General features: G+C 39.9%; 3 protein-coding genes across 5 annotated transcripts in view; all 3 read left to right on the top strand.

Moving 5' to 3' along the window:
* LOC115194830 (equistatin) overlaps positions 1 to 3,657 on the top strand; it is a 360,364-nt gene extending 356,707 nt beyond the window's left edge. For both annotated transcript variants that reach the window (XM_029754746.1, XM_029754749.1), the window contains exons 3-5: positions 3,132 to 3,263; positions 3,356 to 3,451; positions 3,536 to 3,657. In XM_029754746.1, the coding sequence (XP_029610606.1) occupies positions 3,132 to 3,263; positions 3,356 to 3,435 (212 nt within the window). In that variant the 3' untranslated portion in view covers positions 3,436 to 3,451; positions 3,536 to 3,657. The remainder of the gene's footprint in view (positions 1 to 3,131; positions 3,264 to 3,355; positions 3,452 to 3,535) is intronic.
* The window catches only part of LOC115194861 (equistatin-like), a 364,924-nt gene extending 347,043 nt beyond the window's left edge, over positions 1 to 17,881 (top strand). Inside the window, exons 1-5 of one of the 2 annotated variants that reach the window (XM_029754789.1) lie at positions 16,035 to 16,138; positions 16,655 to 16,718; positions 17,360 to 17,491; positions 17,586 to 17,681; positions 17,758 to 17,881. In XM_029754789.1, coding sequence (XP_029610649.1) covers positions 16,667 to 16,718; positions 17,360 to 17,491; positions 17,586 to 17,665 — 264 coding nt within the window. In that variant the 5' untranslated portion in view covers positions 16,035 to 16,138; positions 16,655 to 16,666 and the 3' untranslated portion in view covers positions 17,666 to 17,681; positions 17,758 to 17,881. Of the gene's footprint in view, positions 1 to 16,034; positions 16,139 to 16,654; positions 16,719 to 17,359; positions 17,492 to 17,585; positions 17,682 to 17,757 lie in introns of those variants that run through there. The other variant, XM_029754790.1, reaches the window with a different exon arrangement.
* Positions 17,882 to 24,223: 6,342 nt separating this feature from the next.
* On the top strand, positions 24,224 to 26,020 carry LOC115194855 (equistatin-like). Its single transcript, XM_029754783.1, has 5 exons — positions 24,224 to 24,272; positions 24,788 to 24,851; positions 25,495 to 25,626; positions 25,723 to 25,818; positions 25,897 to 26,020. Exons 2-4 carry the CDS (start codon positions 24,800 to 24,802, stop codon positions 25,800 to 25,802), a joined length of 264 nt encoding a protein of 87 aa, XP_029610643.1. The 5' UTR covers positions 24,224 to 24,272; positions 24,788 to 24,799; the 3' UTR covers positions 25,803 to 25,818; positions 25,897 to 26,020.
* The last annotated feature ends 286 nt before the right edge of the window (positions 26,021 to 26,306 follow it).

Here is a 26,306-nt window from a genome sequence, read left to right as displayed (position 1 = left end):
CAGTAAATATTACTTGAGTACAGTTTTAAAAGTTTCAGCAAATATACTGAAGTATCAACATTAAATGTAATTGATAAAATATACATAAGTTCAAAAGTAAAAGTATAAATCATTTCAAATTCATTATATTAAGCAAACCAGACGGCACCATTTTCTTGTTTTTTTATTTGATTACGGATAGCCAGTGTCACACCAACTCTCAGACATAATTTGCAAAGGAAGCATTTGTGTTTAGTGAGTCTGTTAGATCAGAGGCAGTAGGGATGACCAGGGATGTTCTCTTGATAAGTGTGTGAATTAGACAATTTTTTCTGTCCTGCTAATCATTCAAAATCTAACGAGTACTTTTGGGTGTCGGGGAAAATGTATGGAGTAAAAAGTACATTATTTTCTTTAGGAATGTAGTGAAGTGAAAGTTGAAATAAATAGAAGTAGTAAATTAAAGATACCCCAAAATACTACTTAAGTAGTACTTTAAAGAATTTTTACATAAGAACTTTACACCACCAGCTAATGGCCCGACAACGGGATCTCTCGTTGGGTTAATGAGGCAACTAGTCACACCTGTGACAGATCCTTTAAAAGGAGAGGTGGAAGAGGTAGACCATAACTCACAGACAACAGAGAGACAACCAGTGAATCCCTTGGAAGAGTGCAGAAGGTGAGCTTGTGATATTATTTAGTAGACTAGCTGCCTCTCAAATGGCACGTTAATCTTATGTGGCCCTGGTCAAGTGTAGTGCACTATATATATATGATCCCTTTTTGTGGGTCGACCCCCTGAATTTAAGAGCATAGACTAATAGTTCCCTTTGTAGTGAATTGAAGTCTCTGTCAAGATCTAGTCTGCTTCCCCTTCCCTGCGTAGTGCACTGTGGGCCCTTGTCAAAGGTGGTTCACTACATAAGGCATGAGGAGCCATTTGGGAAGGATTCATATTCCTGTGTGCCAGGCTCTTCAACCACATACAATAGATTAGATGATACCGGAATTTTAGTGGAAGAATGGTAGCACGCCGTGTTGCCGATACTCGCTTGTTGGGGTCCTCAGGACTGGGTTTAGCAATTGTTGCATAAGTTTTGTACTTAACACAGGGTTTCCTCTCCTCTAGTACCTGACTGACCAGTGGCTCAATGCTATGGATAATGGCAAGTTTGTGGGGGTACTATTTTTAGATTTCAGTGCAGCATTTGATTTGGGTACAGTCATATCTAACTGACAGGAAACAGTCCACCTATATCAATGGTTCATTTTCTTCCCCTCATGCTTTAAACTGTGGAATACCGCAGGGCAGCTGCCTTGGGCCACTTCTTTATTTAATATATACCAACGACCTTTCCTATGCCCTAGCTGAAACTCAAGCTACTATATTTGCAGATGATACTACAATTTATGCAGCAGGACAATCGGTTCAACAGGTACAGCAAGCTTTACAAGGAGATTTGGAGAATATTAGGGAGTGGGTTTGCCAGAATAAACTTGTTTTAAACACCAAGAGAACCAAAGTTATGTTGGTCTGTTCCACTAGGAAAAGGCCAAAACACCATGGGATACAATTAAGTATGGGAGGAGTACAAATTGAAGAAGTGGCAGAAACCAAACTATTAGGAGTGCAGCTAGACAACTGCTTATCATGGTCATCTCAAATAACTAATCTGTAAAAAAATATTAAAACGGCATGCATAATCAGAAGGATAGCTAAATATTTACCAGGAAAAATTCTTAAGCAAATAACACAAGCTTTAATTGAGAGTCAAGTGAACTACTGTTCTGGGGAAATGCATCATCAAGTGAAGTTAGGAGGCTGCAGATTGCACAGAACAAAGCAGCAAGGATTGTTTTACGGTGGAGATATGGTTTTTCTGTTGCAGTCATACGCAATGTTCTTGGTTGGTCATCAATCGACAAGATAATTGCAAAAAACATGCTTATTTTATTTCATAATATACATCATTTAAAACGGCCAAGTACAATTCACAATGGTAATCAGTTGGTAAGAGACAGACATTCCGTAAATACTAGGAATAGATTGTCCACCATCTATGCGTTATCCAGACAGAAAAGAGAAATGGGCAAAAGAACATTTCGATTTAGAGCAATAAAGAAATGGAATAAATTAACTGAGCAAACCAGAAACCTTTCAATATATAAATGTAAACTATTTTAAAACAATTTAAATATAATACACAGAAATGTTGTGGGATTACAGTAGTTTATTTATTGGTTTATTACGTTAGTATATTATGTATGTTTGTAATAGTGTGTTATATGTGAAAATGTGTTCGTATATAAATTGTATTTTAATATTTAAGGACTCTTGGAAGATTAGTCCAAATGGGGACTAAAAAGATCCAAATCTAGTACCCACAGCCATTCCAGAGGATTTAAAATGCTCAGCTAATCTCGCTCTTGTTCTTTCTCTCAGGAGACTATCACCATGGCGATATTGACCATTCTGCTTGTTAGCACAGCTTTTGCTCTGGGAGGTAAGAGTGATGTACCTCACACTTACTCACCAACATTTTAATAAAAACATTAGTGGGTGTTGATCTGTCCTATTCACACACGTACGTATTAATGTTTTGTTTCATAACCAGTTGTCCCTTGGGCAGCCATTATCAACCGTGACACTGGAGAGAAGGTTGTCTTGCTCAAGGGCACATAGACAGATATTTTAACTTGACATTCAGGGATTAAAACTAGGAACCTTTGTGTTACTGGCCCAACTCTCTAACTGCTAGGCTACCTGCCACTCCTCTTGTTCCAGAGATGTATATTGGTGTCTAGATGCTGGACTGAGGTATTCTGATATGAATGGTTTGATCATTCAACTGGATGTATGATTGGATTGTCAGGAAGTAACACTGACACAACTTACCCCCACTTTCAGTCTTAGTTTCATCAGTTGTTATACAAAAGACAGAAACTGAATTGACTGCACAGGGCTTTTAAACAAGTAGTGCAATTTCAATATTTAGCCAGGAAGTACCTAGGTTACATCTGAAATGGAACCCTATTCCGTATAAACTACTTCTGACCAGGGCCCATATGGGACGCAACCCAAGATTCCGGCATGCATGTGCTGCAATGTTATGTCCACATTACAATTAATGTATGTTACCTGTGTCCAGATGCTACATTACGACCCATGACCCCCTGTGAGCGTGCTAGATATGCTGCGACACATGGCCCAATTGGAGCCTACATCCCCACGTGTGACGCCGCTGGACGATACACCCCTAAGCAATGTTCGGGCTCTACAGGTTAACACGGACGCACATACACACACTAAATTCTCCAATTCAGTTGAATGTTACAGTAAATGTTGTATGTGCAACATGTCTATTTCTGGTAGGTTACTGTTGGTGTGTGACCACTACTGGACAGAAGATTCAGGGTACGGAGACTCCACCAGGCACTGCTATCAACTGCTAGCAACTGTTCCACCAAGGTGTGTGTTTGTATATACATACTCAGTCACTTAATGTTATTTCTTTGCAGCTGATTCTGGCTGTTAATGTTTGTCTAATTGCAGATGAAAGGCGTTGGAATGAAGACTTTGAAAAGACGGACAGTTGTCTTTACTGTATGACTGGAACTGATTCACGTCCCCTATAAATGCATGAAGAAATCCAGAGATTAAACTTGATTTACTTACTTTATTGTTGGTGTGATTATCTGAACCAGTCCATTTCTGTGACATGGAGGAAGGAGTAGGACTGTATTACCAGCAGTCAAATTCCACGTGACCATTTAGTAATTAGGCTTCTCCAAGCTCTGATGCTGGTGATGGTCATTAGTTGCCTACCACACTTGCTAACTGCCTGGTACTCAGCACTCTATTGTCCCTCTAATCACTCTGACATCAATGCAAATGTAAAACATTTCATGAGCTCATGTTGCGCAACATTTCTATAACCTATGCAATTGTGAGAACAGCCTCATGGCTTCTATTAGAAAGAGGATCCCATCAGCTTTCTATAGGTTAGATCTATTTGCAGTACCAGTCAAGTTTGAACACCTACTCATTCCAGGGTTTTCATCTGTAATATTTTCTATGTTGTAGAATAGTGAAGATGTGATTCCATGTGTTAAGTCATAGTTGACATCTTAAACCAAAATATATTGAGATTCTTCAAAGTAGCCACCCTTTGCACACTCTTGGCATTCTCTCAACCAGATTCATGAGGTAGTCACCTGGAATGCATTTCAATTAAAAGGTGTGACTTAATTTGTGGGATATCTTTCCTCAATGCGTAAGAGCCGATCAGTTTTGACAAGGTAGGGGTGGTATACAGAACATGGCCCTATTTGTTATTTTAAGACCAAGTCCATATGGCAAGAACAGCTCAATGCGAAGAGAAACAACCCATTACTTTAAGACAGGTCAGTCAATGCGGAACATTGCACTTGAAGAAACGTTCTTAGTCTCAAAAACCAAGCGCTACGATGACTCATGAGGATCACCACAGGAAAGGAAGACCCAAAGTTACCTCTTGCAGAGGATATGCTCAATAGAGATACCAGTCATAGAAATTGCAGCCCAAATATGTGTTTCAGAGTTCAAGTAACCGACACAGCTCAACATCAACTGTTCGGAGGAGACTGCGTGAATCAGCTCTTCATGTTCGAATTGCTGCCAAGATGCTACCTTCCGGAACAGACTATGGGAGGTGCACAGTACTACATGGAACTCTATTCCACATCAAGAAACTCATGCCAGCAGTAAGATTAGATTTAAAAAACAAAACACACTGAAGCAACACAAACAGACACATGCATACAAACACACGATAACATACACACTACACCCATGTACGCTTGGATTTTGTGTTATAGATATGTGTTTGAGTAGAGGCCTGAAATCTGTTATGAATGTATGGTAATGTCTTTAAAATGTATAACTGCCTTAATTTTGCTGAACCCCAGGATGAGTAGCTTCTGCCTTGGCAGCAGCTAATGGGGATCCATAATAAATACTGCGTGGGCTGAGTCGTACTGCATTGGCTGAGTCCTTTTTTATAATTTTTTTATTAAAATATTGTATTATTTTTTTTACTTTATTGAATATTCGAAACATACAATATACTTGCAGTGAAGCCGCTCAATAACTACATCATCCCAGTCGTCCAACAGATTCCCATTCAGAGCGACACACAGAAGCATCCAGGGTCAATTCTCTGCTCAAAAAATTACAAAAAATTAACCTCCCTGTGGCTCAGTTGGTAGAGCATGGTATGTGCAACGGCAGGGTTTTGGGTTCGATTCCCATGGGGGGCCGGTACAAAAAAAATGTATGAAATGTATTCACTACTGTAAGTCACTCTGGATAAGAGTGTCTGCTAAATGACTAAAATGTAAATATGTTGGCCGATCTACCACCAGGCCAAAAACGTGAACCCGAACCCTCCAAGATCCCCCCACAGTTCCCCAATAGCTGTCCCTCAACCATTTGAGACCCCTCCCACAGCCCCCCCAGGAAGAAAAATAATGAAAAATAAAAAATACAATTAATTCCATTCCCCACCCCCAAGAACCCCCCCAATGCACCAACAACCATGAGAATGAACTAAAGAGAAAAAAGGAAAAGACAGAAGAAAACAGCGAACAACAACGCAATTAAAAAATAATACATTTAAAACAAAGGATATCAAGGACAGTTAAATCATAACAGCAACGCCAACTGTAAATGTTTGTGTGCATGTCTGGCACTATTACATGTGTGTGTTCTTGCATGTGTTTATTTGAATGAGAGGGTGTGTATATGCATGTTCACAAACACTTGCACGGCATCAGCCTCAGGCAAACCTGCATTTGTTGTAAAAACACTGCCACTTAGTGTCATTCAAATGTACTTTTTTAAATGTTTTATTTTGACTTTTATCTTTGACCATCATTCTATCTCCCACACAGCAACTCCACTCCCACTTGTCTCCAATTCCACATACCAACCCTCAGCTTCCCTCAGCCCATCCCATGAATCTCTGCTGGCCACCCACTTCGGGTTTCCAACGCAACACATATCTTTCAACTATGCTGTGATGTTTAACGTACAATATCAATCTATGTAATCAAATAGAATCCACAGATTGCGAGTTGAAGATAAATACATTTACTAAGAGTTTTAGTATATTAGTAATTGACTGCATTTTCAGCCATTCCTGAACCTGAGACCAGACACAGGCTACCTGAGGGCAATACCAAAACAAATGGTCTATTGATTCTGTATCCTCACAACAAAATCTGCAGAGCTTCGATGATTTTATTACCCAAATATTCAGCATTTTGTTGGTAGCAAGAATTCTATATAATAATTTTAGCTGAAAAGCACAAAGTCTTGAATCTTGCGTTTTATATATCAACTCAAATCTCTTCCCAACTATTTTGCAATCTGTATGGCACAGTTGTCAACATCCTGGTCCTCAAATGAAACTGGTATACTTTCCTATTTATGCTATTTTGATTCCTCCGCAAGGTTTGATCCTTTATGTTGGGCAGACAGACCAGTTCCCTACCTCCTCCCGCTGCCACTTGCCTCCTCCATTTTTGGGGTAATGCTGTAATCAATTGGTTGTACTCTTGGATTGAGCAGACCTTTCTTTACAATTCTGATAACTCCATGAAGGCCATAACTCCACCATTCCAATTTACAATATCATTAATGAACAAAATACCCTGTTCAAACATATTTCCCATTTTCCCAAGTAGTCCCGTGTGGCTCAGTTGGTAGAGCATGGTGTTTGCAACGCCAGGGTTGTGGGTTTGATTCCCACGGGGGACCAGTACGAAAAACCCACAAAATATTATGAAATAGATGCATTCACTACTGTAAGTTGCTCTGGATAAAAGCCTCTGCAAAATGTAAAAAAATAAATACAGGTATTTGATCAACCAGCACAGTTGACTTCAGCCATAATATGTGTTGTAATATTTGAATCTATGTTTTCAGGGGGATAACATTGAAATTGTAGCCAACTCTGCAATGCTTGTTTGAAAAAGAGAGTTACTTTTAAAAAAGTATCATTTTCAATTAAACCTGTCTAGGCTAGGGGGCAGTATTTTCACGGCCGGATGAAAAACCTACCCAATTTGAACAGGTTACTACTCTGGCCCAGAAACTAGAATATGCATATTATTAGTAGATTTGGATAGAAAAAACTCTGAAGTTTCTAAAACTGTTTGAATGGTGTCTGTAAGTATAACAGAACCCATATGTAAGGCCAAAACCTGAGAAGATTCCATGCAGGAAGTGCCCTGTCTGACAATTTGTTGTCCTTCTGTTGCATCTCTATTGATATTAAGTAATCCTTCTAACCCCCCCCCTACCCTCCCCCCCAAAAAAGATGTAGATGTACTATTGTAAAGTGGTTGTTCCACTGGATATCATAAGGTGAATGCACCAATTTATTTGTCGCTCTGGATGAGAGCGTCTGCTAAAAATGACGTAAATGACGTAAATGAGTGCATTCTGACGAAGAACAGCAAAGGTAATCCAATATTTCTTACAGTAATTCTGAGTTTGTGAGCCCCAAACTTGGTGGGTGTCAAATTAGCAAGCCTGTGATGACCTAGCTATGTACTCAGAATATTGCAAAATGTGCTTTCGCCAAAAAGCAATTTTAAAATCTGACATAGCGTTTGCATAAAGGAGTTCTGTATCTATAATTCTTAAAATAATTGTTATGTATTTTGTCAACGTTTATCATGAGTAATTTAGTAAATTCACCGGAAGTTTTTGGTGGGTATGCTAGTTCTGAACATCACATGCTAATGTAAAAAGCTGGTTTTTGATATAAATATGAACTTGATTGAACAAAACATGCATGTATTGTATAACATAATGTCCTAGGAGTGTCATCTGATGAAGATCATCAAAGGTTAGTGCTGCATTTAGCTGTGGTTTGGGTTTTTGTGACATACAGTGGGGAGAACAAGTATTTGATACACTGCCAATTTTGCAGGTTTTCCTACTTACAAAGCATGTAGAGGTCTGTAATTTTTATCATAGGTACACTTCAACTGTGAGAGACAGAATCTAAAACAAAAATCCAGAAAATCACATTGTATGATTTTTAAGTAATTAATTTGCTTTTTATTGCATGACATAAGTATTTGGTCACCTACCAAACCAGTAAGAATTCCGGCTCTCACAGACCTGTTACTTTTTCTTTAAGAAGCCTTCCTGTTCTCCACTCATTACCTGTATTAACTGCACCTGTTTGAACTCGTTACCTGTAAAACACTTTGTAAAGGCTGGGGACATCTTGTGGAAGCAATAGGAAGTGCCAAAATATTCCTCAGCTCCTTTGTTTTTCAATGGTATAGGCTTAAAGTCAATTCAACACATCAGGTATCCACTTCCTGTCAGAATCTGTCTCAGGGTTTTGCCTGCCAAATGAGTTCTGTTATACTCACAGACACCATTCAAACAGTTTTTGAAACTTTAGGGTGTTTTCTATCCATATATAATAAGTATATGCATATTGTAGTTACTGGGTAGGATTAGTAACCAGATTAAATCGGCTAAATTTTTTTATCCAGACGTGAAAATACTGCCCCCTATACCCTAACAGGTTAATAATCTCAACCCACCCAAATCATATTCATTATATAGATGGGCACATTTTATTTTGAAATTCATTGTGTAGAGATTAGTTATATCTTTTGTGATATGAATACCGAGTATGTCTACTTCACCATCAGCCCATTTTATGGGTAAACTGCAGGATAATGTAAAAGTAGATTTTTTATTAAGGATTCAATACATAATATTGAACACTTATCATAATTAGGATTATGTCCAGAGAGTACAGAAAAGTTATCTAGATCTTCAATGACACATTGCAGAGATCTAGCTTGCGGACTTAATTTAAAACTTGAGCCATCGGCATACATGGACACCTTTGTTTTAAACCTTGGATATCTAATCCTCTAATGTTGTTATTGGATCTGATTTTCATAGCTAACATTTCGATGGCCATAACGAATAGATATGGTGACAGCGGACACCCTTGTTTAACCTCTTTGGTATAGGGGGCAGTATTGAGAATTTTGGAAAAATATGTTCCCATTTTTAACTGCCTCCTACACCAACTCAGAAGCTAGAATATGCATATTATTGTTCAGGTTTGGATAGAAAACACTCTGAATTTTCTAAAACTGTTTGAATGGTGTCTGTGAGTATAACAGAACTCCTATGGCAGGCAAAAACCTGACAAGGCTTCAAGCAGGAAGTACCCTGTCTGACAAGGAGTCGTGCGTCTTACCTCTTTTTATTGAAAAGTAAGGATCTTAGCTGTAACGTGACAATTCCCAGGGCTCCAATAGGCTCTCAGAGCCCGCGAAATAACTGAAGGTTTACGAGGGAACCTCAGGTTGAAATATATTATCGCCTTTTGTAAGTGGATGCTCGGAGGACCTTTCAATGATGCGCGTGCATGAGTCGCTTCTGAGGAGAAATTTTATTCGGCTGTTTAGGCTCAATGCATACTCCCGGTCGGAATATTAACACTTCTCTACGACATAAATGGCATAAAAATTGGTTTTAAACAGCGGTTGACATGCTTCGAAGTACGGTAATGGAATATTTAGACATTTTTGACACGCCAATGCGCCATGCGCGACACCGCGAAGAAGCATTCTAGAACTCACGAACAAAACGTCGCTGTTGGAACATAACGATGGATTATTTGGGACCAAACCAACATTTGTTATTGAAGTAGAAGTCCTGGCAGTGTATTCTGATGAAGAACAAGCAAGGTAAGAACATTTTTCTTATAGGAAATGTGATTTTGGTGGAGGCTGAACTGGGTGGGTATCTAAATAGCTAGCCCTGTAATGCCGGGCTATGTACTTAGATTATTGCAAAATGTGCTTCATCCGAAAAGCTATTTTAAAATCGGACATATCGAGTGCATAGAGGGGTAATGTATCTATAATTCTTAAAATAATTGTTATGCTTTTTGTGAACGTTTATCGTGAGTAATTTAGTAAAATCACCGGAAGTGTTCGGTGGGAATGCTAGTTCTGAACGTCATATGCTAATGTAAAAAGCTGGTTTTTGATATAAATATGAACTTGATTGAACAGACATGCATGTATTGTATAACACAATGTCCTAGGTGTGTCATCTGATGAAGATCATCAAAGGTTAGTGCTGCATTTAGATATGGTTTGGGTTTATGTGACATGATATGCTAGCTTGAAAAATGGCTGTGTGATTATTTCTGGCTGGGTACTCTGCTGACATAATCTAATGTTTTGCTTTTGTTGTAAAGCCTTTTTGAAATCGGACAGTGGGGTTAGATTAACGAGATTCTTGTCTTTAAATAGCTGTGAAATAGTCATATGTTTGAGAAATTGAAGTTATAGCATTTCTAACGATTCAAAAATCGCGCCACTGGATTGAAGTGGCTGTTACGTAGGTGGGACGAAATCGTCCCACATAGCCCAGAGAGGTTAACTCCTCTTGACAATTCAAAACTCTCTGAGAAGTAGCCGTTATTTTACTACTTTACACCTGGGGTTGCTATACATTATTTTTACCCATTTTATAAGAGAATTGCCGAAATTGAAAAAATCCAGGCATTTATAAATAAAATCCAGTTTTACTTTATCAAATGCCTTTTCGAAATCCGCTATAAAATACCATTCCTGGCTTATTATATGTTTCATGATGTTCTATTATTTCTAGTAGTTGTCGTATATAATCTCCAATGTATCGTCCATGTAAAAAACCTGTCTGATCAGGATGAACAATACCAGGTAAAACTCTTTTAATTCTGAGTGCTATGCATTTTGCTAGTATTTTTGCATCACAATATTGAAGTGTAAGGGGCCTCCAGATTTTTAGATAGACTGGGTCTTTATATTTGCCATCTGGGTAGTGTTTTAATAATAGAGAAATCAGACCTTCCTGCTGAATACCTGACAAACTACCATTTCTATAGGAGTAGTTAAAACAAATCTAACAATGGAGCTTTTAGTATATAAAAAAAACTTGATATACCTCTACCGGTATGCCATCAAGCCCTGGGATTTTCCCAGACTGAAAGGATTTAATAGTTTCAAAACGTTTTTCTTCTGTAATTTGGCCTTCGCACTGATCTTTCTGTACATTTGTTAACCTGTCTGGGCTAGGGGGCAGTATTGAGAATTTTGGAAAAAATATGTTCCCATTTTTAACTGCCTCCTACACCAACTCAGAAGCTAGAATATGCATATTATTGTTCAGGTTTGGATAGAAAACACTCTGAATTTTCTAAAACTGTTTGAATGGTGTCTGTGAGTATAACAGAACTCCTATGGCAGGCAAAAACCTGACAAGGTTTCAAGCAGGAAGTACCCTGTCTGACAAGGAGTCGTGCGTCTTGCATCTTTTTATTGAAAATTAAGGATCTTAGCTGTAACGTGACAATTCCCAGGGCTCCGATAGGCTCTCAGAGCCCGGGAATAACTGAAGGTTTACGAGGGAGCCTCAGGCTGAAACACATTATCACCTTTTGTAAGTGGCTGCTCCGAGGACCTTTGAATGAGGCGCGTGCATGAGTCGCTTCTGAGGAGAAATTTTATTCGGCTGTTTAGGCTCAATGCATACTCCCAGTCGGAATATTATCACTAATCTACGAGTTGAATGGCATAAAAATTGGTTTTAAACAGCGGTTGACATGCTTCGAAGTACGGTAATGGAATATTTAGACATTTTTGACACGCCAATGCGCCATGCGCGGGACCGTGAAGAAGCATTCTGATAGTGTCTAGAACTCACGAACAAAACGTCGCTGTTTGGATATAACGATGGATTATTTGGGACCAAACCAACATTTGTTATTGAAGTAGAAGTCCTGGCAGTGTATTCTGATGAAGAACAAGCAAGGTAAGAACATTTTTCTTATAGGAAATGTGATTTTGGTGGAGGCTGACCTGGGTGGGCATCTAAATAGCTAGCCCTGTAATGCCGGGCTATGTACTTAGATTATTGCAAAATGTGCTTCATCCGAAAAGCTATTTTAAAATCGGACATATCGAGTGCATAGAGGAGTAATGTATCTAAAATTCTTAAAATAATTGTTATGCTTTTTGTGAACGTTTATCGTGAGTAATTTAGCAAACTGTTAGTAAATTCAACGGAAGTTTGCGGGGGTTATGCTTTTTCTGAACGTCACATGCTAATGCAAAAAGCTGTTTTTTGATATAAATATGAACTTGATTGAACAGACATGCATGTATTGTATAACACAATGTCCTAGGTGTGTCATCTGATGAAGATCATCAAAGGTTAGTGCTGCATTTAGCTGTGGTTTGGGTTTATGTGACATGATATGCTAGCTTGAAAAATGGCTGTCTGATTATTTCTGGCTGGGCACTCTGCTGACATAATCTAATGTTTTGCTTTCGTTGTAAAGCCTTTTTGAAATCGGACAGTGGGGTTAGATTAACGAGATTCTTGTCTTTAAATAGCTGTAAAATAGTCATATGTTTGAGAAATTGAAGTAATAGTATTTCTAACGATTCAAAAATCGCGCCACTGGAATTTCAGTAGCTGTTACGTAGGTGGGACGAAATCGTCCCACATACCCGAGAGAGGTTAACCTCTCTAGGGTAGGGGGCAGTATTTGCACGGCCGGATAAAAAACGTACCCGATTTAATCTGGTTATTACTACTGCCCAGAAACTAGAATATGCATATACTTGTTTGATTTGGATAGAAACACCCTAAAGTTTCTAAAACTGTTTGAATGGTGTCTGTGAGTATAACAGAACTCATATGGCAGGCAAAAACCTGAGAAGAGTCTGTACAGGAAGTGCCCTCTCTGACCATTTCTTGGCCTTCTACACTCTCTTTATTGAAAACTGAGGATCTCTGCTGTAACGTGACACTTCCTACGGCTCTCATAGGCTCTCAGAAGGCGCCAGAACGTTGAATGATGACTTTGCAGCCCATGGCTGAAAAACAGTAGCGCATTTGGTAAGTGGTCAATCTGAGAACAATGACACGGGGGCACGCGTGCTCGTGAAGAGTCCATTTTAGATTTTGAGTCTTTGAACAAAAACAGGGTTTCCCGGTCGGAATATTATCGCTTTTTTTACGAGAAAAATCGCATAAAAATTGAATTTTAACAGCGTTTGACATGCTTCGAAGTACGGTAATGGAATATTTAGAATTTTTTTGTCACGATACGCATCCGCGCGTCACCCTTCGGATAGTGTCTTGAACGCAAGAACAAAACAGAGGATATTTGAACATAACTATGGATTATTTTGAACCAAAACAACATTTGTGGATGAAGTAGAAGTCCTGGGAGTGCATTCTGACGAAGAACAGCAAAGGTAATCCAATTTTTCTTATAGTAAATCTGAGTTTGGTGAGTGCCAAACTTGGTGGGTGTCAAAATAGCTAGCCCGTGATGGCGAGCTATGTACTCAGAATATTGCAAAATGTGCTTTTGCCGAAAAGCTATTTTAAAATCGGACACCGCGATTGCATAAAGGAGTTCTGTATCTATAATTCTTAAAATAATTGTTATGTTTTTTGTGAACGTTTATCGTGAGTAATTTAGTAAATTCACCGGAAGTTTTCGGTGGGTATGCTAGTTCTGAACGTCACATGCTAATGTAAAAAGCTGGTTTTTGATATAAATATGAACTTGATTGAACAAAACATGCATGTATTGTATAACATAATGTCCTAGGAGTGTCATCTGATGAAGATCATCAAAGGTTAGTGCTGCATTTAGCTGTGGTTTTGGTTTTTGTGACATTATATGCTAGCTTGAAAAATGGGTGTCTGATTATTTCTGGCTGGTTACTCTGCTGACATAATCTAATGTTTTACTTTCGTTGTAAAGCCTTTTTGAAATCGGACAGTGTGGTTAGATTAACGAGAGTCTTGTCTTTAAAATGGTGTAAAATAGTCATATGTTTGAGAAATTGAAGTAATAGCATTTCTAAGGTATTTGAATAACGCGCCACGGGATTCCACTGGCTGTTGAGTAGGTGGGACGATTTCGTCCCACATACCCTAGAGAGGTTAATTTTCAATTTTTTTATATTATTTGGAAAGAATTGTTTACCATAATACGGGGGGAAAAAAATGTATGAAATGTACGAAATATATGCATTCACTACTGTAAGCCGCTCTGGATAAGAGCATCTGCTAAATGACTAAAATGTAAATGTATAATCTTCATTCAGTGGGAAAGGATGAGACGGAAAAGTGAACATCTGCCTAAAATAATTAGCTTCCTCTTTTAAAATATCATCGGGAGAATCATAGATGACTCCGTCTTCAGTAACGAGTTTCTGTAAATTATTTTTGTTAGCGTTCCTGTATTCAGGAATAATTTGTGCATTTTTCTCCATATTCCATACAGTTTGTTTTATTTTTGTAATAGATTACATTAGATTGTTCTTGAATAAGTTCCTCATGTTCTATTTGTTTTTTCTCTAAATTATTTTGTATCTCTGTAGTATCTTTTTTTATTGCTATCTACCTGTACTATTAGTTCATGGATTTCCCTTGTTAGTCTTGTCTCTTTAGCCAGACACTGTTTTTTTATGGGTGGTGGTCCCCAACACCCATAAACTGCTGCTCCAGTTTCAACTGTTCTGCTGCGGCTATCGAGCCCTGACCTGTTCACCGGACATGCTACCTGTCCCAGACCTGCTGTTTTCAACTCTCTATAGACAGCAGGAGCGATAGAGATGCTCTGAATGATCGACAACCACTGTGATTATTATTATTTGACCCTGCTGGTCATCTATGAACATTTTAACATCTTGGCCATGTTCTGTTATAATCTCCACCCGGCACAGCCAGAAGAGGACTGGCCACCCCTCATAGACTGGTTCCTCTCTAGGTTTCTTCCTAGGTTCTGGCCTTTCTAGTGAGTTTTTCCTATCCACTGTGCTTCTACACCTGCAATGCTTGCTGTTTGGGGTTTTAGACTGGGTTTCTGTACAGCACTTTGTGACATCAGCTGACGTATGATAGGCTTTATCAATACATTTGATTGATTGCATGTGACGCACAATCAAGCTACGCTCTGAAGATGCAAGTCTACATGGGCTAGGATGCAAGTCTACATGAGCTGAGTTCTACTGCATGGGCTTTGTCCTACAGCAGGCCGGCAGCCTGGAAGAACAGGACACTATCGTTCATTACACCTTATAACTCTTCTGCAGTAAAATCTCCTAACCCAACGAGTTCTCTGCAGCTACCACCACAACATCTATTTTCAGTGATTTATGTTCCATTTCTGCGGTACAGTTGATAACCATGGCTATGAATGCTAAGAAACCAACCTTACTGAAACACATGTTATTCCTATCACTCTCTATTGGCCTCGGCATACTCACAGGGAGCCTCTCAGGATCCCTTGAAACTGGACCCATCTTCCTCTACTACTCTCTTCACTGCCTATGAAGATTCCTTCAGAGAAAATGACTCAAGTAAAAGTGTAAATCACCCAGTAAATATTACTTGAGTAAAGTTTTAAAAGTTTCAGCAAATATACTGAAGTATCAACATTAAATGTAATTGATAAAATATACTAAAGTTCAAAAGTAAAAGTATAAATCATTTCAAATTCATTATATTAAGCAAACGAGACGGCACCATTTTCTTGTTATTTTTAATTTTTTTCATATTTGTTTGATGGCCAGTGTCACACCAACTCTCAGACATAATTTGCAAAGGAAGCATTTGTGTTTAGTGAGTCTGTTAGAACAGAGGCAGTAGGGATGACCAGGGATGTTCTCTTGATAAGTGTGTGAATTAGATAATTTTTTCTGTCCTGCTAATCATTCAAAATCTAACGAGTACTTTTGGGTGTCGGGGAAAATGTATGGAGTAAAAAGTACATTATTTTCTTTAGGAATGTAGTGAAGTGAAAGTTGAAATAAATAGAAGTAGTAAAGTAAATATACCCCAAAATACTACTTAAGTAGTACTTTAAAGAATTTTTACATAAGAACTTTACACCACCAGCTAATGGCCTACATCGGGATCTCTTGTTGGGTTAATGAGGCAACTAGTCACACCTGTGACAGATCCTTTAAAAGGAGAGGTGGAAGAAGTAGACCATAACTCACAGACAACAGAGAGACAACCAGTGAATCCCTTGGAAGAGTGCAGAAGGTGAGCTTGTGATATTATTTAGTAGATTAGCTGCCTCTCAAATGGCACGTTGATCTTATGTGGCCCTGGTCAAGTGTAGTGCACTATATATGACCCCTTTTTGTGGGTCGACCCCCTGAATTTCAGAGCATAGACTAATAGTTACCTTTGTATTGAATTGAAGTCTCTGACAAGATCTAGTCTGCTTCCCCTTCCCTGCGTAGTGCAGTGTGGGCCCTCGTCAAAGGTGGTTCACTACATAAGGAATGAGGAGCCATTTGGGAAGGATTCATATTCCTGTGTGCAAGGCTCTTCAACCACATACAATAGGTTAGATGATACCTGAATTTTAGTGGAAGAATCGTAGCGCGCCGTGTTGCCGATACTCGCTTGTTGGGGTCCTCAGGACTGGGTTTAGCAATTGTTGCATGAGTTTTGTACTTATCACAGGGTTTCCTCAACCTCTCCTCTAGTACCCACAGCCATTCCAGATGATATAAAATGCTCAACTAATCTCGCTCTTGTTCTCTCTCTCAGGAGACTATCACCATGGCGATATTGACCATCATTCTGCTTGTTAGCACAGCTTTTGCTCTGGGAGGTAAGAGTGATGTACCTCACACTTACTCACCAACATTTTAATAAAAACATTAGTGGGTGTTGATCTGTCCTAATCACACGTAAGTATTAATGTTTTGTTTCATAACCAGTTGTCCCTTGGGCAGCCATTATCAACCGTGACACTGGAGAGAAGGTTGTCTTGCTCAAGGGCATATAGAGAGATATTTTAACTTGACATTCAGGGATTAAAACTAGGAACCTTTGTTACTGGCCCAACTCTCTAACCGCTAGGCTACCTGCCACTCCTCTTGTTCCAGAGATGTATATTGGTGTCTAGATGCTGGACTGAGGTATTCTGATATGAATGGTTTGATCATTCAACTGGATGTATGATTGGATTGTCAGGAAGTAACACTGACACAACTTACCTCCACTTTCAGTCTTAGTTTCATCAGCTGTTAAACAAAAGACAGAAACTGAATTGACTGCACAGGGCTTTTAAACAAGTAGCGCAATTTCAATATTTAGCCAGGAAGTACCTAGGTTACATCTGAAATGGAACCCTATTCCGTATAAACTACTTCTGACCAGGGCCCATATGGGACGCAACCCAAGATTCCGGCATGCATGTGCTGTAATGTTATGTCCACATTACAATTAATGTATGTTACCTGTGTCCAGATGCTGGGATACGACCCATGACCCCCTGTGAGCGTGCTAGATATGCTGCGACACATGGCCCAATTGGAGCCTACATCCCCACGTGTGACGCCGCTGGACGATACACCCCTAAGCAATGTTCGGGCTCTACAGGTTAACACGGATGCACATATACACACACTAAATTCTCCAATTCATTTGAATGTTACAGTAAATATTGTATGTTCAACATGTCTATTTCTGATAGGTTACTGTTGGTGTGTGACCACTACTGGACAGAAGATTCACGGTACGGAGACTCCACCAGGCACTGCTATCAACTGCTAGCAACTGTTCCATCAAGGTGTGTGTATATACATACTCATTCACTAAATGTTATTTCTTTGCAGCTGATTCTGGATGTTTTTGTCTAATTGCAGATGAAAGGCGTTGGAATGAAGACTTTGAAAAGACGGACAGTTGTCTTTACTGTACGACAGGAACTGAATCACATCCCATATAAATACATGAAGAAATCCAGAGATTAAACTGTTGATTTACTTACTTTATTGTTGGTGTGATTATCTGAACCAGTCCATTTCTGGTAAAGGGAGGAAGGAGTAGGACTGTATTACCAGCAGTCAAATTCCACGTGACCATTTAGTAATTAGGCTTCTCCAAGCTCTGATGCTGGTGATGGTCATTAGTTGCCTGGTACTCAGCACTCTATTGTCCCTCTAATCACTCTGACATCAATGTAAAACATTTCATGAGCTGATGTTGAGCAACATTTCTATAACCTATGCAGTTGTCTGAGAACTGCCTCATGGCTTCTATTAGAAAGAGGATCCCATCAGCTTTCTATAGGTTAGATCTACTATTTGCAGTACCAGTCAAAAGTTTGAACACCTACTCATTCCAGGGTTTTCATCTGTAATATTTTCAACTATGACATAACACATGGAATCACATCTTAAACCAAAATATATTGAGATTCTTTGCCTTGACAGCTTTGTACACTCTTGGCTTTCTCTCAACCAGATTCATGGAATGCATTTCAATTAACGGGTGTGACCTAATTTGTGGAATTTCTTTCCTCAATGCGTAAGAGCCGCTCAGTTGTGACAAGGTAGGGGTGGTATACAGAAAATAGCCTTATTTGTTATTTTAAGACCAAGTCCATATTATGGCAAGAACAGCTCAATGCAACGAGAAACAGCCCATTACTTTAAGACAGGAAGGTCAGTCAATGCGGAACATTTCAAGAGCAGTCTATAAAACCAAGCGCTACGATGACTCTCATGAGGAAGACCCAGTTACCTCTGCAGCCCAAATAAACACTTCACAAAGGTCAAGTAACAGACATCTAGACATCTGCTCAGGAGACTGCGTGAATTAGGCCTTCATGGTCGAATTGCTGCTAAGAAGCCACTAAAGGACGATAAGAGACTTGCTTGGGTCAAGAACCACAAGCAATGGACATTAGACCGGTGGGAATCTGTCTTTGTGAGACGCAGAGTAGTTGAATGGATCTCCGCATGTGGTGTTCCCACCGTGAAGCATGGAGGTGATGGTGCTTTGTTGGTGACACTGTCAGTGATTTATTTAGAATTCAAGACACACTTAACCAGCATGGCTACCGCAGTGATACGCCATCCCATCTGGTTTGGCTTAGTGGGACTATAATTTGTTTTTCAACAGGACAATGACCCAACACACCTTCAGCTGTGTAAGGGCTATTTGACCAATAAGGAGAGTGATGCATCAGATGATCTGGCCTCCACAATCACCCAATTTAGATGGTTTGGGATGAGTTCAATCAATCAAATGTGTTTATGAAGCCCTTTTTACATCAGCCGATGTCACAAAGTGCAATACAGAAAGCCAGCCTAAAACAGCAAGCAATGCAGATGTAGAAGCACGGTGGCTAGGAAAAACTCCCTAGAATGGCAAGAACCTAGGAAGGTGCGGTATAGAGAGAGTCGAAAACAGCAGGTCCGGGACAAGGTAGCACGTCCAGTGAACAGGTCAAGGTTCCATAGCCGCAGGCAGAACAGGTGGACTGGGGACAGCAAGGAGTCGTCAAGCCAGGTGGCCCTGCGGCATGGTCCTAGGACTCAGGTCTTAAGGGAGAAGAGAACGAGAAAGAAAGAACTAGAGGGTGCATAATTAAATACACATAGGACACCGGATAAAACAGGAGAAATACTCCAGATTTAACCTCTCTAGGGGGTGTGGGACGCTACCGTCCGAGCTGGCCAACATCCAGTGAAATTGCAGAGCGCCAAATTCAAAAATAGAAATACTCATAAAATTCATAAAACATACAAGTATTATACATGGGTTTAAAGATTAACTTCTTGTTAATCCAGCCACGGTGTCAGATTTCAAAAAGGCTTTATGGGGAAAGTATACCATGCGATTATCTGAGAACAGCGCCCTGCAGACAAATCATTACAAACAGTTACCAGCCAAGTAGAGGAGTTACACAAGTCAGAAATAGCAATAAAATGAATCACTTACCTTTGATGATCTTCATATGGTTGCACTCACAAGACTCCCATTTACTCAATAAATGTTCTATAAAGTCTCTCCTTATATTCAAAAACCTCCGTTTTGTTCAGTAATCCACAGGCTCAAAGGCAGTCACAACAGACAGACAAAATCTGAAAAGTATCAGTAAAGTTTGTAGAAACATGTCAAACGATATTTATAATCAATCCTCAGTGGAAGCCACAGGAAGTGCAATTTGAGTCCTAAGTCAATAGATACTGTAATGGCATTCACTAGAAACTACAAAAATAAAAAAAATCCCACTTCCTGGCTGGATTTTTCTCAGGTTTTCGCCTGCCATATCTGTTCTGCTATACTCACATACATTATATTAACAGTTTTGGAAACTTGAGTGCTTTCTATCCAAATCCACCAATTATATGCATATCCTAGCTTCTGGGCCTGAGTAGCAAGCAGTTTAATTTGGGCATGCTTTTCATCCGGAAGTGAAAATAGTGCCCCCTACCCTAGTGAGGTTAACAGACTGACCCTAGCCCCCCGACACAAACTTTTGCAGCATAATTACTGGAGGCTGAGGCAGGAGGGGTCTGGAGACACTGTGGCCCTGTCCGACTATACCTCCGGACAGGGCCAACCTGGCAGGATATAACCCCACCCACTTTTCCAAATCACAGCCCCCAAACCACTAGCGGGATATCTTCAACCACCAACTTGCTTCCCTGAGACAAGGCCGACTATAGCCCACAAAGATCTTCCCCACGGCATGAACCCGAGGGGGGCCTCAAAACCAGACAGGAAGATTACGTCAGAGACTAAAGCCACTCAAGTGACACACCCCTCCTAGGGACGGCATGGAAGAGCGCCAGTGAATTAGCCCCCGTAATAGGGTCAGAGGCAGAGAATCCCAGTGGAGAGAGGGGAACCAGCCAGGCAGAGACAGCAAGGGTGGTTAATCGCTCCAGTGCCTTTTTGTCAACTTCACACCCCTGGGTCAGACTACACTCAATCATAGGACCTACTGAAGAGATGAGTTTTCAATAAAGACTTAGAGGTCAAGACAGAGTCTGTGCCTGTCTCATGGACAGGCACACCATTCCATAAAAATTGAGCTCTATAGGAGAAAGCCCTGCCTCCAGCTGTTTGCTTAGAAATTCTAGGGACAAAAAGTAGACCTGCGTCTTGTGACCATATTGTACGTGTAGATATGTACGGCAGGACCAAATCGGAAAGATCGATAGAAGCAAGCCCATGTAATGCTTTGTAGGTTAGCAGTTAAACCTTGAAATCAGTCCTAGCCTTAACAGGAAGCCAGTGTAGAGAGGCTAGCACTGGAGTAATATGACCATTTTTTGGGGTTCTAGTCAAGATTCTAGCAGCCGTGTTTAGCATTAACTGAAGATTATTTAGTGCTTTATCCTGGTAGCCGGAAGTAGAGCATTGCAGTACTCTCATCTAGAAGTGACAAAAGCATGGATACATTGTTCTACATCATTTTTGGACAGAAAGTTTCTGAATTTTGCAAAGTTACGGAGATGGAAAAAAGCTGTCCTTGAAACAGTCTTGATATGTTCATCAAAAGAGAGATCATGGTCCAGAGTAACGCTGAGGTCCTTTACAGTTTTATTTGAGATGACACTACAACCATCATGATTAATTGTCATATCCAACAGAAGATCTCTTTGTTTCTTGGGACCTAGAACTAGCATCTCTGCTTTGTCTGAGTTTTGAAGTAAAACATTTGCCGCCTTCCAGTTCCTTATGTCTGAAACACAGGTTTCCAGGGAGGGCAATATTGGGGCTCCACCATGTTTCATCTAAATGTACAGCTGTGTATCGTCCGCATTGCAGTGAAAGTTAACATTATGTTTCCGAATGACATCAAGAGGTAAAATATATAGATAATGAAAACAATAGAGGTCCTAAAACGGAAACTTGAGGAACACCGAAATATACAGTTGATTTGTCAGAGGACAAACCATCCACAGAGACAAACCGAAACCTTTCCGACAGATAAGATCTAAACCAGGACAAAACTTGTCCGTGTAGATCAATTTGGGTTTCCAATCTCTCCAAAAGAATGTGTTGATCTATGGTATCAAAGCAGCACTAAGGTCTAGGAACACGAGGACAGAGGAAGAGCCTCAGTCTGACACCATTAAAATGTATTTTACCACCTCCTCGAGTGCAGCCTCAGTGAGTTGGACCACAGAGTTAAGAAAAGCAGCCAACAAGTGCTCAGCATATGTGGGAACTCCTTCAAGACTGTTGGAAAAGCATTCCAGTTGAAGCTGGTTGAGAGAATGCCAATAGTGTGCAAAACTGTCATCAAGGCAAAGCGTGGCTACTTTGAAGTATCTCAAATATAACATATATTTTGATTTGTTAAAAAAACATTTCACTACTTGATTCCATATGTGCTATTTCAGAGTGTTGATGTCTTTACTATTATTCTACAATGTAGAAAATAGTAAAATGAAGAAAAACCCTTTAATGAGTAGGTGTGTCCAAACTTTTGACTCGTGCTGTATTTATCAACTTTCCTAATATTAAGAACATTGCTTATATTTACAACAGGAGTATAGCCTACCTGGCTGGCATGAAAATGAAACAAGGGAAAATAATCCTCCATTCGCTATTTAAGTGCATAGATTAAATGTATTTTTTCCCCTGCCCGATTCCAGACAGGTGCATGATTATTGTCCATTCTAAATCAAAACAAATTTCACAAATATTATTTAGTAAATGTAAAGACAAGATTCAATCAAGAATAGTCTGATGGGTGACAACATTATCCCATCACTTGTTAATGATGCCCAGTGTAAGGCAAGGAACAATGCATACCATTTTTTTTGCTACTTTTTCATATCTTAGCGCAACACCTCATGTAGCCTAGCCAATAGGCCTATATGTTTTGATAAGGTTTGTGTAGCCTGGCGAAAGTCAATCCAGCACAGGACACAAAATGATTTGGGGTTGTTTATACTGTCGAAGCTTACATTCAAAATAGGATAATGTAGAAGGGAAATCACTAATAGAGGAAGTCACCTTAAAGTAAAATGTAGTCTAAATCACAATCAAGTGAGATAAATCTGTTATTAAAGTGTGTAAAAATAATCTGAGTAGTGGCTCGGCTTTGAACACACTGTCCACGTGATACCCTAACCCCACACGGAACAGTAGATCCTCACCCATACAGCAGCTTTAAATAATGTAATCATTAACTCCACAACGTGTCTCTGAGAGCACTGGTATTCAGCTAGCAAGAAGCTAACATCCCCATGCCAATCCAAAGTAACGTTGGACCCACAATGGATTTCAGTAGCTCTCCAGTGTAATTGCTTGCTCTCACTCTTACACGCTGCGCTTGCACAATCCCATAAATGCTTGCACACCTTATTTATGAATCTATTAAAGTTACAGTGCCATCTAGTGGATATAAATGAATACAACTATGCCATTTAACCACCTGGCTACATTTGTATTACAACTAAAGTGGCCAAATAACCTCTTTACAATGGGTGAAGAGCCTAACTGGCATGCACATGCAGCGCATGAGTTTCATGTTTGGGGAAGATAATTTTCACAATAAAAATATTATTTTATAACAAAAGCATTAATGCATAATCATACTATGGGGTTGGCTGAGTCCTACTGGGTGGACTGAGTCCTAGTGCATGGGCTGAGTACAACTGAGTGGGCTGAGTCCTACTGCATGGGCTGAGTCCTTCTGCGCGGGCTTTGTCCTACAGCAGGCCGGCAGCCTCGGAGAACGGGACACTATCGTTCATCACACCTTGTAACTCTTCTGCAGTAAAATCTCATAACCCAAGGAGTTCTCTGCAGCTACAACCACAACAGGATCCCTCGAACCTGGACCCATCTTCCTCTACTACTCTCTTCACTGCCTAATGAAGCTACCTTCAGAGAAAATCACTCAAGTAAAAGTGAAAGTCACCCAGTAAAATATTACTTGAGTAAAGGTCTAAAAGTTTCAACAAACATACTGAATTATCAAAATGAAATGTAATTGATGAAATATACTTAAGTATCAAAAGTAAAAGTATAAATCATTTCAAATTCCTTATAATAAGCAGACCAGACGGCACCATTTTCTTGTTTTTTTATTTGATTACGGATAGCCAGTGTCACACCAACTCTCAGACATAATTTGCAAAGGAAGCATTTGTGTTTAGTGAGTCTGCCAGATCAGAGGTAGTAGGGATGACCAGGGATGTTCTCTTGATAAGTGTGTGAATTAGATCATTTTTACATAAGTACTTTACACCACCAGCTAATGGCCGACATCGGGATCTCTTGTTGGGTTAATGAGGCAACTAGTCACACCTGTGACAGGTCCTTTAAAAGGAGAGGTGGAAGAGGTAGACCATAACTCACAGACAACAGAGAGACAACCAGTGAATCCCTTGGAAGAGTGCAGAAGGTGAGCTTGTGATATTATTTAGTAGACTAGCTGCCTCTCAAATGGCATGTTAATCTTATGTGGCCCTGGTCAAGTTTAGTGCACTATATATATGATCCCTTTTTGTGGGTCGACCCCCTGAATTTAAGAGCATAGACTAATAGTTACCTTTGTAGTGAATAGTAGTCTCTGTCAAGATCTAGTCTGCGTCCCCTTCGCTGCGTAGTGCACTGTGGGACCTCGTCAAAGGTGGTTCACTACATAAGGAATGAGGAGCCATTTGGGAAGGATTCATATTCCTGTGTGCCAGGTTCTTCAACCACATACAATAGATTAGATGATACCTGAATTTTAGTGGAAGAATCATAGCGCGCCGTGTTGCCGATACTCGCATGTTGGGGTCCTCAGGACTGGGTTTAGCAATTGTTGCATAAGTTTTGTACTTAACACAGGGTTTCCTGAACCTCTCCTCTAGCTCCCACAGCCATTCCAGATTTAAAATGCTCAACTAATCTCGCCCTTGTTCTCTCTCTCAGGAGACTATCACTATGGCGATATTGACCATCATTCTGCTTGTTAGCACAGCTTTTGCTCTGGGAGGTAAGAGTGATGTACCTCACACTTACTCACCAACATTTTAATATAAACGTTAGTGGGTGTTGATCTGTCCTATTCACACATGTATGTATTAATGTTTTGTTTCATAACCAGTTGTCCCTTGGGCAGCCATTATCAACCGTGACACTGGAGAGAAGGTTGTCTTGCTCAAGGGCACATGGACAGATATTTTAACTTGACATTCAGGGATTAAAACTAGGAACCTTTGTTACTGGCCCAACTCTCTAACTGCTAGGCTACCTGCCACTCCTCTAGTTCCAGAGATGTATATTGGTGTCTAGATGCTGGACTGAGGTATTCTGATATGAATGGTTTGATCATTCAACTGGATGTATGATTGGATTGTCAGGAAGTAACACTGACACAACTTACCTCCACTTTCAGTCTTAGTTTCATCAGCTGTTACACCAAAGACAGAAACTGAATTGACTGCACAGGGCTTTTAAACAAGTAGCGCAATTTCAGTATTTAGCCAGGAAGTACCTAGGTTACATCTGAAATGGAACCCTATTCCGTATAAACTACTTCTGACCAGGGACTATATGGGACGCAACCCAAGATTCCGGCATGCATGTGCTGCAATGTTATGTCCACATTACAATCAATCTATGTTACCTGTGTCCAGATGCTAGGATACGACCCATGACCCCCTGTGAGCGTGCTAGATATGCCGCGACACATGGCCCAATTGGCGCCTACATCCCCACGTGTGACGCCGCTGGACGATACACCCCTAAGCAATGTTCGGGCTCTACAGGTTAACACGGACGCACATATATATACACACACTAAATTCTCCAATTCAGTTGAATGTTACAATATTTACTGTGTGCAACATGTCTATTTCTGGTAGGTTACTGTTGGTGTGTGACCACTACTGGACAGAAGATTCAGGGTACGGAGACTCCACCAGGCACTGCTATCAAATGCTAGCAACTGTTCCACCAAGGTGTGTGTGTATATACATACTCATTCACAAAATGTTATTTCTTTGCAGCTGATATTGGATGTTTTTGTCTAATTGCAGATGAAAGGCGTTGGAATGAAGACTTTGAAAAGACGGACAGTGTTCTTTACTCTACGACAGGAACTGATTTACATCCCATATAAATACATGAAGAAATCCAGAGATTAAACTGTTGATTTACTTACTTTATTGTTGGTGTGATTATCTGAACCAGTCCATTTCTGGGAAATGGAGGAAGGAGTAGGACTGTATTACCGTCAGTTACAAGAAATGAAGGCAGTCAAATTCCACGTGACCATTAAGTAATTAGGCTTCTCCAAGCTCTGATGCTGGTGATGGTCATTAGTTGCCTGGTACTCAGCACTCTATTGTCCCTCTAATCACTCTGACATCAATGTAAAACATTTCATGAGCTCATGTTGCGCCACATTTCTATAACCTATGCAATTGTCTGAGAACTGCCTCATGGC

The sequence above is a fragment of the Salmo trutta genome, chromosome 5, assembly GCF_901001165.1.
Source record: "Salmo trutta chromosome 5, fSalTru1.1, whole genome shotgun sequence".
NCBI lineage: Eukaryota > Metazoa > Chordata > Actinopteri > Salmoniformes > Salmonidae > Salmo > Salmo trutta.
Note: the sequence above shows the minus strand (reverse complement) of the source record. Positions and strands in the feature narration are given on the sequence as shown.